We start from the raw sequence: 17,461 nt of genomic DNA on the forward strand, positions 1-17,461 counted from the left end.
ATTGGAACGCAGCCACGTCCGTTCATTCACATATTGCCCAAGGCTGTTTTCATCCTGCAGCGACAGAGAATGCATGGCTCCAGAGCCAAAAATATTTACAGTTTGGCACTTGACAGAGAAGCAAGCCGGCCCTGGTCTTAAGGCTTGATTAGATTCAGGGTAAAGATCTTTTTCCCTTCTTCTCCCCAAAGCCCCCAAGTACATAGTACGGATTTCCCACACGCCCCTGCCTCAACACACACAGCCTCCCCACCGCAGGCGGCACGTTAGTCACCCGGTGAACCCGCGTGGAGACATCAGAATCAGAGCGGAGCCCTGGGGACGAGGCTGCTTGCTAGGAGGCTTAGTCGTCCATTGCTGCGAAACAGATAACCACACCTTAGCAGCTGAAAATAACAGCTCGTTATTAGCCTGCAGTTTCCGTGGGTCAGGAGTCCAGCCTCAGTGTGGCTGGGTTCTCTCTGCAGGGGCTCACAAAGTGTCAGCGGGCTGGCATCTCCCCGAGAGGCTCAGAACCCCCTTCCACGCTCCCTCAGGCAGGTGGCAGAACTGAGCTCCTCGCAGCTGTAGGGCTGGGAACCTCAGCTCCCAGGCCACCTCTCCTCATAGGCATTTCACCATGCGGCTGTTTCCTTCTTCCAGGCCAGCAGGGGTGCATCCCTCTGTTGCTGTGAGGCGCTGACCTCCAGATTGGCTTTTAAAGGGTGCCCCTGATTACGTCAGGCCCATCCAGAATAATCTCGATTACCATAAACTCAAAATCAACTCATTTGGGACCTTAAATACACCTGCAAAATCCCTTCGCCTTTGCCATGTGGCATAACCTAATCTCAGGAGTGACAACCATCATGCTCGCGGGTCCTGCCCATGGTCCGGTAGGGGGCCCGGCACACACTAGGGGCGGGACTCTCAGGGCCCATCTCAGAATTCTGTCACAACACGTGACTCTGGGCTTAGAGATTCTGGTCATAAAGCTTGACACCTGGGAAGACTTAGATTAGTTCAAAATAGGATCTTTCAATCTTCTCTTTCTGACCTTGCTGAAACAGTGTCCAATGAAAGACCTACCTATGAGTCTTAGCTTAATGCCATTCAATTTGCAAAACGGTCAGGAATTTGTGTTCCAGCTTCGTCTATCTAAACTGTCAACTCTAAGGTGTTCAATTTAATCTATGTGGATGAGGATAGTAAAGAAAAAATCCAACTTAGTAACTTTTTATGCCTTATAATGAATGAAATAAGAATGAAAAATGTATGTGTACGATTGTCCACATGTTGAACACACACACACACACACATGCACACACACTCGTGCCCAAGGTGGAACTGGCTTGTGGTTTCCTGTTCTCCAAACGAGTAAGCGCTTCCTTTGACCATATGGAATCTATGGAAATTATGAAAAACTGAAAGTGATCCTTGAAATTTGAACAGAATCCACACTCCTTGGGGACGGGGGGGGCATCGTGAGAGGACCCCGTCGGCATGTCAGAAGCCCACACAGGCCTTTGGTCCTTGAGGACAGTGACCGATAGGTTGCCAGGCAGAGTTGGTGTGAACAGACTGTCCAGACGTCTGGCGGCCTCCAAGGGTTCAGGCCGCCTTAGCTGCTGCTCATACAGGAAAGCGCTGCAACTGAGCCGAATTCCTTTCTGGGCCGGGAGCCATGTGTCCTCCATGCTTCCTTCCCCTCACCCCCCACATTCACCCAGCGCCATCCTTTCTGCTTTACCTTCTAAATATCGCTCCCTTCCATCCCCTCCACTCTCCCGTCCTGGTCTAAGCCACCATCATCCTTTGCCTAAACAATGAACGGCCTCCCCACCCCACCCCCCATCTCCCGCTCCCCTCCAATCACCTCCCTGCAGAGCAGCCGGGCGTTCGCTTCCAAAGTCAAAGCTGCTTAAGCAGCTCCTTGCATAAAAACCGTGCGGTTTCTACCAGCGCTAAATGCCAAGACCAAAAACCTTAACTCATCCCAGAAGGATGAGTGGGCTGCCCTCTCTGGCCTCTCCACGTTTATCCTGCACCCTCTCTCCCCCTCCCGTTCCTCTGCAGTCTGAGAACACTGGTCTTTTTAAAAAAGTTATTCATATGTGCCAAACTCCCTCCCTCCCTCCCGAGGGCCTTTGCACAGCTGTTCCCTCTGACTTTTCTCATGGTGAATGTCTACTCATCCTTCAGATCTCAGCTAGAATGCCACCTCCTCCAGGAAGCCTTCCTCAACCCCTACTAGACTGAGTTAAGTCCCCCTGGTAGCAGGTGCTATTTTCCAAAAATGGTCATGGCAATATTTCCTGTCCCCCATGCTATTCCAGAACCTGGCCATTCCCCAGGTTCTAGAGTCTGTCTACCCTCCTCTTGAACTTGGGAGGGACTTGGAACGGCCACTATGCAAAGACTGAAATGGAGATGATTCTGTGTGACTTCTGAGGCTGGATCAGAAAAGGCAATACAGCTTCCACCTGGCTCACTCACTCCTCTCAGACGATTGTTCTCGGAACCCAGCGGCTATGTGGGGAGGAAGCTCAGGCTGCATGAGGAGGGCACATGTAGGTGTTCCTGGCACCAGCCCCAGCACGGGTCTCAGCCTACTGCCAGCAGCAACTGACAGACACGTGAGCGAGTAAACCTTCAGGGGATTCCAGACCCAGCCTTCCAGCCACCCAGCTGACACCAAGGGGCCAGGGATGAGCTCTCCCTGCCAAGCCTGCCCAAATTCCAGATTGGAGAGCAAGATAATTGTTGTTGTCATTCTAAGCCTCTAAATCTTGGGGTGGTTTATCATACAGCCAGAGTAACTGTTACACTTGTACCTTCTCTTCGAAGTGTCTGTTCCAGCTGAAACTTTACATTTGTGTGTGTGATTATTTGATTCCTACCCTTCTATGAGGGCAACAGCCTTGTCAGTCTTGGTTACGATTCTATTCCTGAAACCTAGCACAGTGCCTGGCAGATGATCATTCATTGCCAATGTATTCTCAGCTTTCCCGTACCTCTTCACATATAAAAAGATGCCCTTTGGTCATTGATTGAATGTTCATTCATTTAATAAATGCTCATTGATGTGGCTCCGTGTCAGGGATTTGTGTTAGAAATGAAGCACAAAACGCAGATGATGTACAAGGAACTATGGGAGGGCGGGGGAGGGGTAGGGTAGCTTCCTGAAGGTGGGGACATTTGAGTTGTGTTTTGAAGTATGCGTAGGTATTTTCTGGGTGATGAAGAGACAGAAGAGGGCAAAGGAAATGGTATGTGCTGAAGCATGGGACCAGGGAGCAGCCAGGCTGGGCAGGCATTGGCAGGAGGTTCTGCACAGACAGAGGGCAGCTTGCGTGGGTGGAAAATTCTGCAAGAAAAAATTCGCAAGGGCTAGGTTCTTATGGCCTTCAGTGCTGCATGTAGGTGCTTAGATTTCTCTCACAAGAAATAGGAAAACCTTGGAGGTTTGGAAGCAGCTGTGGACCCATCTCAGCTCTTGAGAGCACCGGGGCTGGGAAAACTGGATAAGAGGCTCCTGAACTGGTCTAGTTGGGAAGAGGTGGGGACAGGACTAGGGAAGTGAAGGTAGAAGGGCCGCACTAAGTCAAGAGCCATTTAGCAAAAATTCACTGGGCAGGGCCCTGAGTTATGGTGCTGTGCGCCCATACCCGGTTGTCACACCAACCCTAGAAAGGAGAGGTCCACAAACATTGTTTAGTAAATATATCAGGCTCTGCAGATCTTAGGATCTGTTGCAGCTGCTCATCCTGCTGTCACAGCGGAAAAGCAGCCAGGGATGATGGCATGTAAACGAGTGGGCGTGCCTGTGTGCCAATAAAACTTTATTTTACAGACACTGAAATTTGAATGTCATAGAATTTTCACGTGTCACGAAATAGTCTCCTCTCTTGGACTTTTTCCAACTTAAAAAAATTATAAAAGTCCTTCCGAGCCTGCTTGCGGGGCGGGACAAACGCAGAAGCAGGTCTTGGTTTGCCGACCTGTGCTACATAAAGTACGTACTGTGTTGGTTAGGATTTCAGCCTTAGGGACAAGATCCCAGAGCGAGGCCCTCAGCAGCCCCGCCCCCTCCTTGACGTAGGCAAGCCCCGCCTCCAGGGTGGAGCCTGCGCATGCGCGGCCGGCCCTCGAGGGGGGGCGGGGCGGGCCGCGGCTCCGACTTCCAACATGGCGCACGCTGGCGGTGGCGGCGGCGGGGGCCCCGCGGGCCGGGGGCTGAGCGGCGCCCGCTGGGGTCGCTCGGGCTCCGCGAGCCACGAGAAGCTGCCGGTGCACGTGAGTGGCGCCCCCGCCCTCCCTCGGGGACCCCGTTGTCTGGCCCCCGCAGGCCGGCGCTCCCCACCCGAGCCCCGCCCGGCCCCGTCTCGGCCTCCTCTCCGCGCAGCCCGGGACCCCGGACCCCCGACACTCGACCTCTCACCTCGGGCCCTCCGAGCCGCGGCCCCACCCCCTCCCCGGCAGGGAACCCCGACCCGTCCTCCGCCGACCGCGGCCCACCGCGACCCTCCCCCTCCCTGCAGGTGGAGGACGCCCTCACCTACCTGGACCAGGTGAAGATCCGCTTTGGCAGCGACCCTGCCACTTACAACGGCTTCCTGGAGATCATGAAGGAGTTCAAAAGCCAGAGGTACCCGCGGGGACCCCCTCCCCGAGGGGCCGCCCTGGGCCGCAGGCGGGCCCAGCCGGGTGGGAGCCCCCAGCCCCGCCGCCCCCAGGCCGAGTGACCTTGTGCAGGTCGTCGAACGTCTCGGAGCCTCCGTTCCTTCTTCTAAAAGACGGGATTGGAGAGTCCCCCCTTGTGGAGCTGTTGTGGGCCTTCCTGGAACGAGGACAGGGATCGGGGAGAGGAGAGCGAGGCGAGTCCCGCAACCGCAGGGTCGGATCCTGTCTTTAACTCAAAATGTTGGTTTTCAAATGAATTTTGTTCATTAAGGATTTTTTTAAGTTAATTTTGATTTTTTTTTCAAGCACTGCGACAAAATGTTATTTATCTTGTTTACTGAATGTTTTGGCACCCTCTCCCCCTCAAATCTTATCCCCGAGGTGAGTGCCTCCCTGGGCTCACCCTCCTCTCAGCCCAGCTTCAGGTGATGTGCAGAACATGCCTGGTGAGGGACCTGGCACACACAAAGGATTGAAAGCACATTGGCTGTTTTTTGTGGGCGCAGAATCAGGAGGGTTAGAGATAGATGGGGGAGCTCATGATCATGCCCTTGTTTGACAGGAGGCTCAGTGAGGCTTCGAGTAGGCGGGGGGCTTGCCCAGACCCACCTTAGGGGCAAAGGCAGGACTGGAACTCAGGCCCTCTGACTCTAGATTCTCCACTGTCACATCCCCACCATGCTCCTGCCCCCTCTGAGGAAATGGGGCAGGGATGGGCAGGTTTCCTTCCACAGGTGGGGTGCTAAGGCCTTGAGCCTTGACTGCAGCCATGAGGGAGACACCCACACTTGCAGGACCTTTGGTCTTTATGCATTGCGATCAGTTGCTGGGATCAACTCCTGTGTCATAGTTGATCCCTAATTCATACGAAATGAAGGAATTTATCACATCACTTAGAGGGCTTTGGCCTCTTGCCACTTCTTGAAGTCCAGGACTGGCAGTTGCTCTCCTGACATTTTCAGAACCAGGCTCGCGTGCTTGGAGTATTTTGGGAGGCTGTGTTGTGTAGATATTTTGTGGTTCTCGCCAGGAGGGCACAGGGAGCCCAGGCCTGGCTGCTCTGAAGTTAGATCACTGCCCACAGAATCATACCAGTCACGTTTTCTGGTGCTCGTGGTCAGTCCAGAAGCTGGGTACAGGGCACCGTCAAGGGAATTGGGAGTAGATTCGCTTTTAATTTGCTCCCCAAGACACTTTTGCCCGCTCCTGTTCTCTGTTCCAGCATCGATACTCCTGGAGTCATCCGACGTGTCTCGCAGCTCTTCCACGAACACCCAGACCTCATCGTTGGATTCAACGCCTTCCTTCCCCTCGGGTACAGAATTGACATTCCCAAGAACGGCAAGTTAAACATACAGTCGCCTCTGTCGAGCCAGGTATGCGGCGGCAGTGGTTTGAGGGATCTCAGCCTCCACGCGGCCCACCCTGCTGCTCAGGGTGGGTGGTGGGGCTCGGGTATGTCACTGCGAGAAAGCCAGTGAAGGGCCAGTCTTTTTCTAGGCGTGCTGATCACCTCTAGCACAAATCAAGATAGATCGAAACACCTGCACAGGCAGCCTCTGCATCCTAAATTGATCTGTTTGGAGGGTTTAAATCAAGAGTGGATGTGTTTGTGTGTGGCTGGGAGGCATTCTTCTAACACGGGTTTCTGTCCGGTCAGAGTAATGGTGTCCACGGTTGCCGAGGGCTTGGCTCAAGCTTTCCCTGTGAGGGTACTTGGCAGGCCACGCTTGTACTTGGGCACGTGGTCCCTCTGGTCACTCTTGGTGCCACCCACAAAATAAAGCAGTTGAGATGCGTGTACGAGTGGCTGTTCTTATTGTCGCTGTGCTTCCCTGGATTGTCAGCGGGGCGCAAGCTCAAGCTTGTGGCATCGCTCCTTCTCTCTCGGGTAACAGCTTAGCTCTGCAGTCCCTTCTTGATTGAGCTCACCAGGCCCCCTGAGGAAAAGAAAGCCTATTTGAGCTTTACTTTTCTAGGATAACCCTTGTCTTTTTCTCCGCCTCCCGCCCTGTTGCCATTTAAGGCAAAATGTTTTGCTGCAGGGGGGTGGGGGGACCCTGTCCAGTGCATTGGGGATGTTTAACAGCATCTCTGACTCTACCCACTAGGCCCTCACCCAGTAGAGACAGCCAAAAATGTCACCAGACATTGCCAAGTGTCTCCTGGGGGCAACCCCCCCAGGGGTTTTAATAGCGAAGGTAAAACTCTGTGTGGGAAGCGCTCTGTAGGTTTCTCCTGCTGAGGGAGGTTGCAGTGGCCTATCAATTAGGAAGGCAGGATTGGAAAGAGAACAGTGAGATGACGATGTGGCAGCGGCTGGTTCCTCTCTGAGGGGGACTCGCACGTCAATTCTGCCTTTTCTCTACGCAAGGCAGGCGCCACCATCAGCACGCCGTCTCATTAAAGCCGAGGAGTGCGTCTCAGTTTTAAAAAGGAACTTTGAAGCGTGCAGCCCCTGAATTCCAAGGAGCTTCCCTTTCACGTTTGCAAATGGAGCCGCAGGATCCAGAAGCAGGGATCAAAGCCTTAGCAGGGCTGATCTTCGCTCATCCCAGCTGGAGAGGAACCCAGCTGGTTTGCAGCTGCGGCGGGGAACACTGGAGTCTGAGGCGCCCATCATGCTGGGTGTCATTACTGTCGCTTGCTGAGAAAGAGCTGAGACGAAGACCCACACTGCGCTCTGCCTGTGCAGGTCACCTTTCTTAATCCCTGACTGTCGGGGTCACTCCGCTCTTGGAGCTGGGTCTCAATGGGAGCTGCGCTGTGCTTCCATTCGGAGGTGGCCCTCTCCCTAAATAGCCACGGGCCCTTGCTGTCCTGCACGCAGGTGGAGCGCTCTTGTGGAAACAGCCAGTCTTGTCTCCCCTGGCTGGCTCAGGTGACGGAGGTCCATTGACGTGGAGAAAGGTGATGAGAGCTTTCACATGGCCGCCCCCTCCAGGGCTTGAGAGTCTTGCTGCCGCCCGGGAGCAGCCATACCTTGTCCCCCTTCCTCAGCTGCCCACTCGGTTTCCGTCAGCATCCGCAGACCTGCCAGGTTCCCAGCCCCGCTTCTCAGCAGTCCTCACGCCAGGCACAGACGAGAGGACCTCTTGGCTTCCTGGAGTCCTTTGTGAGGCCACGGTGGCCTGAGAACTTTCCAGAGCTCCCCACACATCAATGCTTTGATGATTTTTTTTGTTGGTGTTTCTAGCTTCACTAGTTTGAAGTACAGCTTTGTTTTTTTCATTTTTCATCCCGTCATGAGTCTTGTCAACTACAGACAAGGAGGGAGTAGCTCTTAGGTGCTGAGGAAGAGAAGTAGGGGAGTCCCAGCCTTTGGGGAGCCCTCTGTGCAGGGTTTCTAGCCTCGGCACTGTTACCATTGGGGCCAGATTGCTCCTTCTCCTGGGGGCTGTCCTGCGCATTGTGGGGTGCTGAGGGCAGCCCTGGCCTGCGCCTCCCTTAATGTGACTACCTGAAATGTCTCCAGACATCTGCCAAGTGTCCCCTAGGGGGCAAAGTCGCCCCAGTCGAGAACACTAGCCTGGAAGGGGAGACAGACAGACGGGTGACAGGAGGCAGGAAGTGTGGCCAGCAGAGGGAAGAATGTTCCCTTGCTGGGGCTTCGGCCTGCTGAGTCAGTGTCATTTTGGTTCTGGTCATCCAGCCCTCGGTTGTAATGTCACCTCAGAGAGCCCACTGCTCCCACTCCCACGGCATTCTCATACCACCCTGTTTTGTATATTTCAAAATAGCAAAACTAGGAAAAGAAACTTTCCTGTTGGTTTGCCTTCCCCAGCAGACTTAGGCTTCTAGATCAGGGAGGTCCGTCTTCTGGCTTCTTCTCAACTGTCCCTGTTCTGAAACAGTGCCAGGCACATGACAGAGGAGCAAGACACTGGATGTTGGTAGGAAACTGATGAATCTCAGCTCTGGGTCCATTGAGGGCAGACCCTGCCTCCTGGGAGCCGGCCCTTTTGTGCTGGGCAGGGACGGCCCTTGGCTTGGACAGGTAAAGAGAGAAACCTTAGGTGCAGCTCGTGGTGAAGTGACCCGTTGCCGCTCAAAGGGAGGCTCAGCGGCTCCTCTCTGGGGAGGGTCATTTGGAAGGTCAGGCAGTTCCTGGAGGGTCCCTCTGTGTTTATGTCTTAGTCGCTCAGGGAGCAGGTGCAGCCCACCTCCTCTGTGCCTGGCCCTGGGGTTTATTTGGAGTCCCAGCCCTCGGGGTGCTTGGTGGTTGAGGTGGGGACTTGAGATATAGATGGACGAATATGAGATGTGTGAGGAGTTCAGCGCTTTGAACAAAAGACAACAGCGCAGGGTTTGAGGAGGTGCCGTGGGCAGGTGCTGAGTGAGGAGAACAGGAGCCCTGCCTGTGTCCTGGGGGCAGTCTTCCTGGTGGAGGTGTAAAGGCCTGAGGTGGAATGAGAGGGTATGCATGAGAAATAGCCAGAAAGCCAATGAGGTTAGGACTTGGAACGGAGAGGGTGGGAGAGAGAGCCAGGAGCGTGGGAAGCTAGTGGAGAGTTCTGGAAAGGCCACTCTGGCTGCTGTGCTGGAAATGGACTGAAGGGGCAAGAGAGGATGGGGGAGGGTAAGGAGGGGCCCCGTGGGAACTAGGCAGAGTGGATGGTGCTGCGGCCCAGGGGTGGGGTGTCAGTGAAAAGTCCGGGGTGATTCCAGGATGCCTGGGCCTCTGTGTGTAGGTGGCGGCACCTGCTGTGATGAGCAAGGCTGGGGGGCAGTGGGGGCGGCGGGTGGGGGCTGCTCTGTGGAGTGTGCCGTCTGAGGCATCTCGTAAATATCCAGGTGGGCTGTGTGTGCACACTCAGGTGGACGAGTCGGCCATGCAGGGCTCCTCATGTGTCTAGGAGGTGTTTCTACCTGTCCTGGACCATGCCCCCCAGGGTGGGCAGAGAAGAGAGAAGACTGGATTGTTCCAGAAGGTTTAGAGTAGGTTGTTGACAAACTATGCCCCGTGGGCCAAAGCCAGCTCGTTTTTGTATGGCCAGTGGTTTTTATGTTTTTTGAAGTTTACATTAAAAAATGTTTTAAATTGTGGTAATATTCACATAACATAAAATTCATTATTATAACCGTTTTAAAGTGTCCAATTCACAATATTCACAATATCGGGCAATCACCACCACTAATTCCAGAACATTTCTATCGCCCCAAAAGGAAGCTGTACCTCCCAGTCCTCCCTGCCACCAGCCCCTGGCAACCACTAGTTCGCTTTCTGTCTCTATAGACTTGCCGGTTTTGGACGTTACATACAAATGGGATCCTACACTAAGTGGCCTTTTGTGTCTGGCCTTCACTCAGCTTCATGTTTTCAAGGTTCATCCGTGTTATGTCAGAGCTTCATTCCTTTTTGTGGCTTGAGTAATATTCCACTGTATGGATGGACCGCATCACGTTCATCAGTTCATCTGTCGATGGACACTTGGGTTGTTTCCCCCTTTTTACTGTACTGTGAACAGTGCTGCTGTGAACATGTGTGTACAAGGATTGGTGTGAACACCTGTTTTTGATTCTTTCGGTGGATACCCAGGAGTGGAATTGCTGGGTCACGTGGTCACTGTGTATAACTTGTTAAAGAACTGCCCGGTGTGTGCCACAGGGGCTGCACCGTTACCGTCTGACCCTTTTTGCTGGGCCCTGGTCTCCAGGGCTGGTTCTCCACCTTGTCACAGTGACCACTGCAGGGCAGTGGAGCTTGAGAATGCCCCCTCGCAGTGGGGGGCGGGGGGGGGGGGCGCTCCTGGGGACGCCTCCTCTAAAGCAAACCTCAGCTCCATGGCCACGCCCTCTGTCCCTGCCATTCCTTCCAGCTCTTTCCAGCTCCTTCCACCGCCAAGCCTGGGCACTCGGAAGGAACATGAACACAGACTGCTTATGAGCTTGAGGAAAGTGATAAGCAGAAGTGTTCCCCAAGGGTCTTACAACAATTTCCACTGCCAGGGAGAAATGGTATTTAGAATTTCAAATGCTCCGGATCTTTTGCGTCTTTGCTTTCACACCTCAGACTCTTTGGAGTTGTCTCTATACCTGCTGTCCCGGGCTGAATTGTGTGTCCCGCCCCCAAGTTCCTATGCTGAAGTCCTAATCCTCAGCACCTCAACATGTGACCGTGTTTGGAGATAGGGTCTTTACAGAGATAGTTAAGGTACAATGAGGCTGTTAGGGTGGGCCCTGATCCCATCTGACGGGTGTCCTTATAAGAAGAGGAGGTGAGGACAGACGGAGAGACCCCAGGGATGCGGGTGCATGGAGGGCTGATCTTGTGAGGACTGAGAACATGGCTGTCTGCTAGCCAAGAGGACTCAGGAGATACCAACCCTGCTGGTACCTTGCTCTTGGCCTTCCAGCCTCCAGAACTGTGAGAAAATGCATTTCTGTTGTGTAAGCTGCCCAGTCTTGGTGTTCTGTTCTGACAGCCCGAGCAGACTAGTGCAGCCACCCCATGACGGCGAGGGTGCCCGGCAGAGGTGTCTGTCATGGTGATGGCTCTGCAGTGGTTGGCAGTGGTGAGCCCTGCGTTCCCCATCCTCCTGGAGTCTGCAGGCCAGCAGTTGGTGCCAGCTGCACTGCTGGCTGCTGCAGGGGATGGAAACAGTGGACTCAATCTGTCCCCTCATCACATCCCCCCCGGCAGTGGGTGAAGCCCGCTCTCCTCCAGGCACTGTGTCCGGCAGTGAGCCAAACAGTTTCTTTGCCCTCATGGCATTTGCCATCTGGTTGGGGTGGACAGACAATAAGTAAAATATGTCACCTGTAAGAAGGTGGTACCTGCCGTGGAGAAAAACAGAGCAAGAAAGAGGCTTGGAGGGCTGGGGATGGAGTACTTTTAGTTTGGTGCAGGGTGGTTCCAGAGGACTGAGACTCTGTCCAGAAAGGATTAAATAATCCACTTTTTGTAAATTTCTCCCACATGCTAACTTTTCAAAACATAGAGTGTGTTCTTAGGGTCAACTCAGAAGGACCAGGCTGGCGTGAGTTCAGGAGACTCACCCAGGAGCGCAGACACACGAGTGCTGAGGGCGGAGGTGTGTGTTCTGTGTGGCCCTCCTGCTTCCCTTCCTGCAGGCCCCCAGGAGCGGGCTTTTCCGCATCTGGTTTCAAACTTGGCTCTGTGCTGGGTTTCGCTCGTTCTCATACAGACAGCGGCTCTGTCTGGCGCTGCTCACCATCTGGCCCTGGTGTTGGGCCCGACAGTAACTCACTGTCGTGTTGTTGTCAGGAGAACGCGCACAACCACAGCGACTGTGCAGAGAACTTCAAGCAGCAGATGCTGTATAAGGAGGACAAACCCCAGGCGCCCTTGGAGTCGGATTCGGTGGAATTCAACAACGCCATCAGCTATGTGAACAAGATTAAGACCCGCTTTCTGGACCACCCGGAGATCTACAGGTCTTTCCTGGAGATACTGCACACTTACCAGGTAAGAGGCTGCAAGTCATTTGTGGGGGTTCATGATGTCATTCAATATCGGGTGCGTTGGAAGCATTCAAATTTTCTTGTCTGAATTCATGAAATCCTATAAAATTCTGACTAGCCTGTTTTTTGGTACTGTGGTAAAATATACAAAATATAAAACTTAGCATTTTAGCCATTTTTAAACGGACAGTCCAGGGGCATTAAGTCTATCCACACTGTTGTACGGCCATCCCCACCATCCGTCTCCAGGACTCTCCATCTTAGGAAACTGAAGCTCCGTCCCCGTTAAACACCAACTCCCTATTCCCCCTTCCCAGCCCCTGGCACCCACCGTTCTGCTTTCTGTCTCTGTGAATTTGACAACTCTAGGGACCTCATATGAGTGCAGTCACACAGTACTTGTCTTTTTGTGTGTGACTTGTTTCCCTGAGCATAATGTGCTGAAGGTTCATCTGTGTTGTAGCATGTATCAGTTTCCTTTTTAAGGCTGCGTGACATCCCATTGTATGGATCTATCACCTTTTGTTTAGCCATTCATTTGTCGATGGACGCTTGGGTTGCTTCCACGTCTGGGCTATTGTAGATAATGCTGCTGTGAACATGTGTGTGCAAATACCATTGGAATTCTGTTTATTTTTTTTTTTTTTGGTGAGGAAGATTGGCTCTGAGCTAACATCTATTGCCAATCTTCCTCTTTTTGCTGAGGAAGATTGGCCCTGAGCTAATGTCTGTTGCCAGTCTTCCTCTATTTTGTATGTGAGATGCCACCACAGCATGGCTTGATGAGCAGTGTGTAGGTCCACACCCAGGTTCCAAACCTGTGAATCCCGGGCTGCGGAAGTGGAACACAGGAACTTAACACTGAGCCACTGGGCTGACCCCTGTTTAGTTTTGATTTTAATTTGCTCCTTAAGGTACCTCTGCACCCAAGAAGTACTAGGAAACACACATTAGAGAGATTGAAAAAGAACCTAAGAAGCCAGTCTTCTTTTCATAAGATGTGACTGTTTTTGGCAGCACAGGTACCCTTTATTTGTTCTGATTACAACTGAGCTGACAGAGATGGATGGTTGCTGCTCCTAGGAGTTCAATCTAGAGGGGAAAGAAACTTAGGGATGGATTGGGGTGGAAAAGATGGGATGCATGGAGGAGAGGTGTGTCAGGGTCAGGTTGAATCTTGACAAATCAGTCAGAAGCAGCAGGCAGAAGAGTAAGGTTGAACGGTAGATGATCTGTGTGGGGAATGGCCTGTGCAAAGACCCAGGAGTCAGAGCAAACAGCTGGCTTCAGGGGACTTGGCAGGAAGTGCAGGCAGGCCGGTGGCGAAGGACATCTGTGTGTGTCATGCTAGGAGCTCGGACGTCATCCTCCAGTGCCTTTTATTTTTCTTAGCAGCGTAACCCACTTTCAAGAGGGAAATAGGCACAAGCTTGTTAAGTGAAATAAAGGAGTGGGATCCTTTTTAACAGAAATGTTTAACAGCAGATTGATAGCATTTGCTCCCTGTAGGCTCAGTGGAGCTGTTTTGTGGCGACAAACGCCTGCCATCAGCAGTGCTGGTGATGAGCGTGGCCCCGTTGGACTCACCACCAGCATCTGCATGGTACTTGCACAGCATTGAGCTTCTAGCTTCTCACAGAGAAGTGGTGGCAAGTGGCGGTTGTGAATATCTGATCTGTGTGGAGGGATGATGTTTGTGGTCAGAGGGGTTTACGGATCCTTCACAGATGCCGTGGGGTCTGGAAGGGTCCTTAGAGAGGAGACTGGGACGGATCTGTTCTGTTGATGGGAGTTGGAGGGCCAGAGAAGTCACATTGTTTGTTCAAGGTCGTAGTGATGGCCGAAGACTCACTCAGAGCTTGAGTAGGAAGGCACCCTCCTTCAGCAGGCAGCTCGGTGTCCTCCAGCCAGAGCCACTGGGAGTTGGTTGGAAGTGTAGATGCCTGGGCCTCACCCTGACTTGTGACTCAGGAGGTCCAGCCTGGCATCTGCATTTTACTTTATGTTTTTTGCTGAGGAAGAGTCACCTGAGCTAACATCTGTTGCCAGTCTTGCCCTTTTTGTACGTGAGCTGCCACCACAGCTTGGCCACTGACAGAGCGTGGTGTAGGTCTGTCCCTGGGAACCAAACCCAAGCCGTGGAAGTGGAGTGCACCGAACTTAAGCAGTAGGCCATTGGGGTCTGGCGTTTGTATTTGTTTTTTTAACTTTTTTTTTCCCTCCCCAAATCCCTCCAGTACATAGTCGTATATTTTAGTTGTGGGTCCCTCTAGTTGTGGCATGTGGGACACTGCCTCAACATGGCCTAATGAGTGGTGCCATGTCCTGGCGTTTGTATTTTAAATAAGCCCTCTGGCGACTCTGGCCTCACATCATCTGCTTCTTCAAGAGGAGCTGCAAGTCTAAATTTTTGTGTGAATTATCCTGATTCTAGAACATTGGCTTGGATTTTTAAAATACACCATGAGGGCTAAAGCAAGCAGCTCTAGGGTGAATGTGGCCATGTGTTACTATTTTTCCATCTCTCTTGGGCCTGGTTGAGACCTTAGCTCTGCCGCCTGCCCCCGCAGAGCTCTTTCCCTCACTGCCCACGCCTCAGGGCTCTGATCCATAAAATAGCCATAATGCTGGTGTGCCGATCCCTGGGTTAAATGTGGTTACCTGAGGTCATCGGTTTAAGCACAGTGCTTGCCTCGGGTCCGCTGTGCGCAGCTCTTCCCCATGGTCCAAGTTCGTACATGTGTCCTGTGTGTGTCAGCACTGCACTCACCCGACGTATGCCTCCCTAAAAATGACCACACTCTGCGAATTCGCACCAACCCCAGGGCTTATGGGAAAACAGGGTCAGGGCACAGACAGAAATGACGGCCCCTACTAAAAACGGTGGCGCCGTTGTACGTGTTAAATGGCTAAGAACAACGTGAATCCTCCAGCACATCCGCGCTTGACCTTGGAAAAGACCTGTGGTTCACATGTGCGTGTGGGTGTGGGCAGTGCCTGCCGCTCGCTTGGAGGTGCCAGGAGGACTGGGACGTGTTGTGACCCCAGACGGGGCAGGCAGGGTGGCTCCTGCCAGCTGAGGGAGCAGGCGACGCTGAGGGCTGTGTGTGCAGGAGGGTGCTGTTTCTGCATTGGCCCAGTGTTGCTTCTGGACAAAACCCTGCGTGAGCAAACTCGGACTGTGCGCTGCACCCCGGTCGTTGCCTGGAACGGGTATTGTGCTCAAACAGATTTGCACGCTCAGAGCACGCGGTGGAGCACAACTCTCAGGGGTGAGTTCCCAGAAAGTACACCCGAGTCACACCCTGAGTGATCGTCAGCGGCGCCAGGTTCCCTCCGCCGGGTTGCCGATCCACCTCTCTGCCTTGTGCTTGGAGAGCTCCAGGTCGCCACGTCCTCAGGGACATCGCCAGTCCTTTTCATCTTCGTCCACCTGACAAACAAGGATCCTGTGGCGGTGCTTTAAATTGTGCTTCTCCCAGCGTCTTTGGGTTGGTCGTTATTTGACATACACAGAGGTGATCTGTATTTATTGTCTGATCTGAGCGGGCTGGGTCCCTTGTCTCTTGGCCTGTCACGTGTCCCGGCAGCTTTGGGGAGGGGTGGGAAGGAGGCAGCTGTGTTATTTCCCTCCTCAGTAAGTGCTGTGTATGCTGGGACTGAAAACGAGCTCTGCTCAGGGTGCAGCGCCGGGAGACACGAGGGCGCTCGGGGAGTGTCGTGCCATGTGCTCGGTCACGTTGTCGGGTGTGCGGTTGACAGAGACCTGAGTCAACTGCTCTGCTTGAGGCTTCCTGCCCTCCCGCCCAGGCCCCCTCCAGTCCTCATCTCGTGCTTTAAGCTCTGGGTCAGGCTGTCTTCTTGCACCCTACCATCTTGGTGACTCTGGGTGAACAGGCCCCTCAACCTGGAAGTCCCTTCCCTTCCCTCTTCACCCTCTTCCCTTCAAGGCCCAGCACCAGCTCTGCGCCCCACCCCTGCAGCAAGATGTGCTGCTTGCCCTTGGGAGGGCTCTGGGTTCGCCGCTGACCGTGCACTTCCCCACTCGAAGGACACTCACAGGCTGGGACCAGGTCCTTCTGCGGTGCTCCTCCTGCCCAACACCTCCTCCCTCCCGGCATGGGCCCAGCCCCGGCCAAATGGCCTGTCGCGAGCTTGAGATGCACGCACACAGGTCTGTTCTCCGGAGCAGGAGAGCCTGGCCCAGGGGCCCTGCATTGTCGGCATGGTGGCAGGCTGGGCTGCTCTCTCCTGGTGGCCCTCCTGGGCCCCCCCGGCTGAGTCTCTCTTTCGTGAGTCGGCCGTCTGTCTCCTCCACCGTGGGATGCCCGAATGTCACAGCCTGCGTGCCTCATTCCTTGGCTAACGACTCGTTTTCCCTTTCTGGCCAATCGGCAGAAGGAGCAGCTGAGCACAAAGGGCCGGCCATTCCGAGGCATGTCTGAAGAGGAGGTCTTCACGGAGGTGGCCAACCTCTTCCGGGGCCAGGAGGACCTGCTCTCGGAGTTTGGACAGTTCCTGCCCGAAGCCAAGCGGTCTCTGGTGAGTACAGATCACCCACCCAGCCCAGGGGCCACGTTTTCCTCAGCCAAGATGCTGTGCCTCAGTGCCGCCCCCAGGGCCAGGCCAGGTTTGTCCACTGCCCAGGACGTGCTGGGTTCCCCCAGAAGCCACACAGGGTACAGACATCCATGGGTCCCAGTGCAGGCTCCACCTCCAAGGTGGAGCAGACCCTGGAAAGGCTTTCTCTGCACAGATAGTGCCCAGGCCACCAGGGCTGGTTTGGGAGGTGGAGGGTGTCTTCCCATGTCTGGTGTTGTCCCTGACATGCCACCCAGGACTGCAGAGCCGCCCTCTGCCTATAACCATCACCCTGTGGGAAGGGGCGGGAGGGACGGGCCCACCACTGCCCACTCTGGAGGGTCCGGGTGGGGCTGGCTGAGGGTTGTCAGTGACTGAGGGGCAGAGAACAGAGGAGGGGCCTGGGACAGGGACATAGAGGGCTCAGGCTGCCCTGCCAGCTTTTCCCCCCTAGCTGTGGCCTCAAGCCTGTGGGGCTGCACTTCCCATTTCCTCTTCTTTTATTTTCCATCAATGTAAGGCTTTAAAAAAAAAATTAAATTCCCATAACGTAAAATTCATTATTTTTAAGTGAACAGTTCAGTGGCATTTAGTACATTCACAATGTTATGCAAGCGCCACCTTTATCTAGTTCCAGAACATTCCATCACCACAAAAGGAGACCCCGTCCCTGTGTCATTCCCCATCCCCCTCCTCCAGCGCATGGCACCCACCAGTCTGCTGTCTGTCCCATGGATTTGCCTGTTCTGGACATTCATGCATATTTGGAATCTCACACACTGTTTCCTTCTGT

At 53.8% G+C, this 17,461-nt stretch overlaps 1 protein-coding gene across 2 annotated transcripts in view; it reads left to right on the plus strand.

Annotated features, from left to right (window-relative positions):
- Positions 1-4,121: 4,121 nt before the first annotated feature.
- Positions 4,122-17,461, plus strand: part of SIN3B (SIN3 transcription regulator family member B) — a 40,912-nt gene continuing 27,572 nt past the window's right edge. For both annotated transcript variants that reach the window (XM_044774223.2, XM_044774234.2), the window contains exons 1-5: positions 4,122-4,275; positions 4,521-4,627; positions 5,885-6,038; positions 11,891-12,091; positions 16,486-16,629. In XM_044774223.2, coding sequence (XP_044630158.1) covers positions 4,168-4,275; positions 4,521-4,627; positions 5,885-6,038; positions 11,891-12,091; positions 16,486-16,629 — 714 coding nt within the window. In that variant the 5' untranslated portion in view covers positions 4,122-4,167. The remainder of the gene's footprint in view (positions 4,276-4,520; positions 4,628-5,884; positions 6,039-11,890; positions 12,092-16,485; positions 16,630-17,461) is intronic.

Source organism: Equus asinus, chromosome 10 (assembly GCF_041296235.1).
Source record: "Equus asinus isolate D_3611 breed Donkey chromosome 10, EquAss-T2T_v2, whole genome shotgun sequence".
NCBI lineage: Eukaryota > Metazoa > Chordata > Mammalia > Perissodactyla > Equidae > Equus > Equus asinus.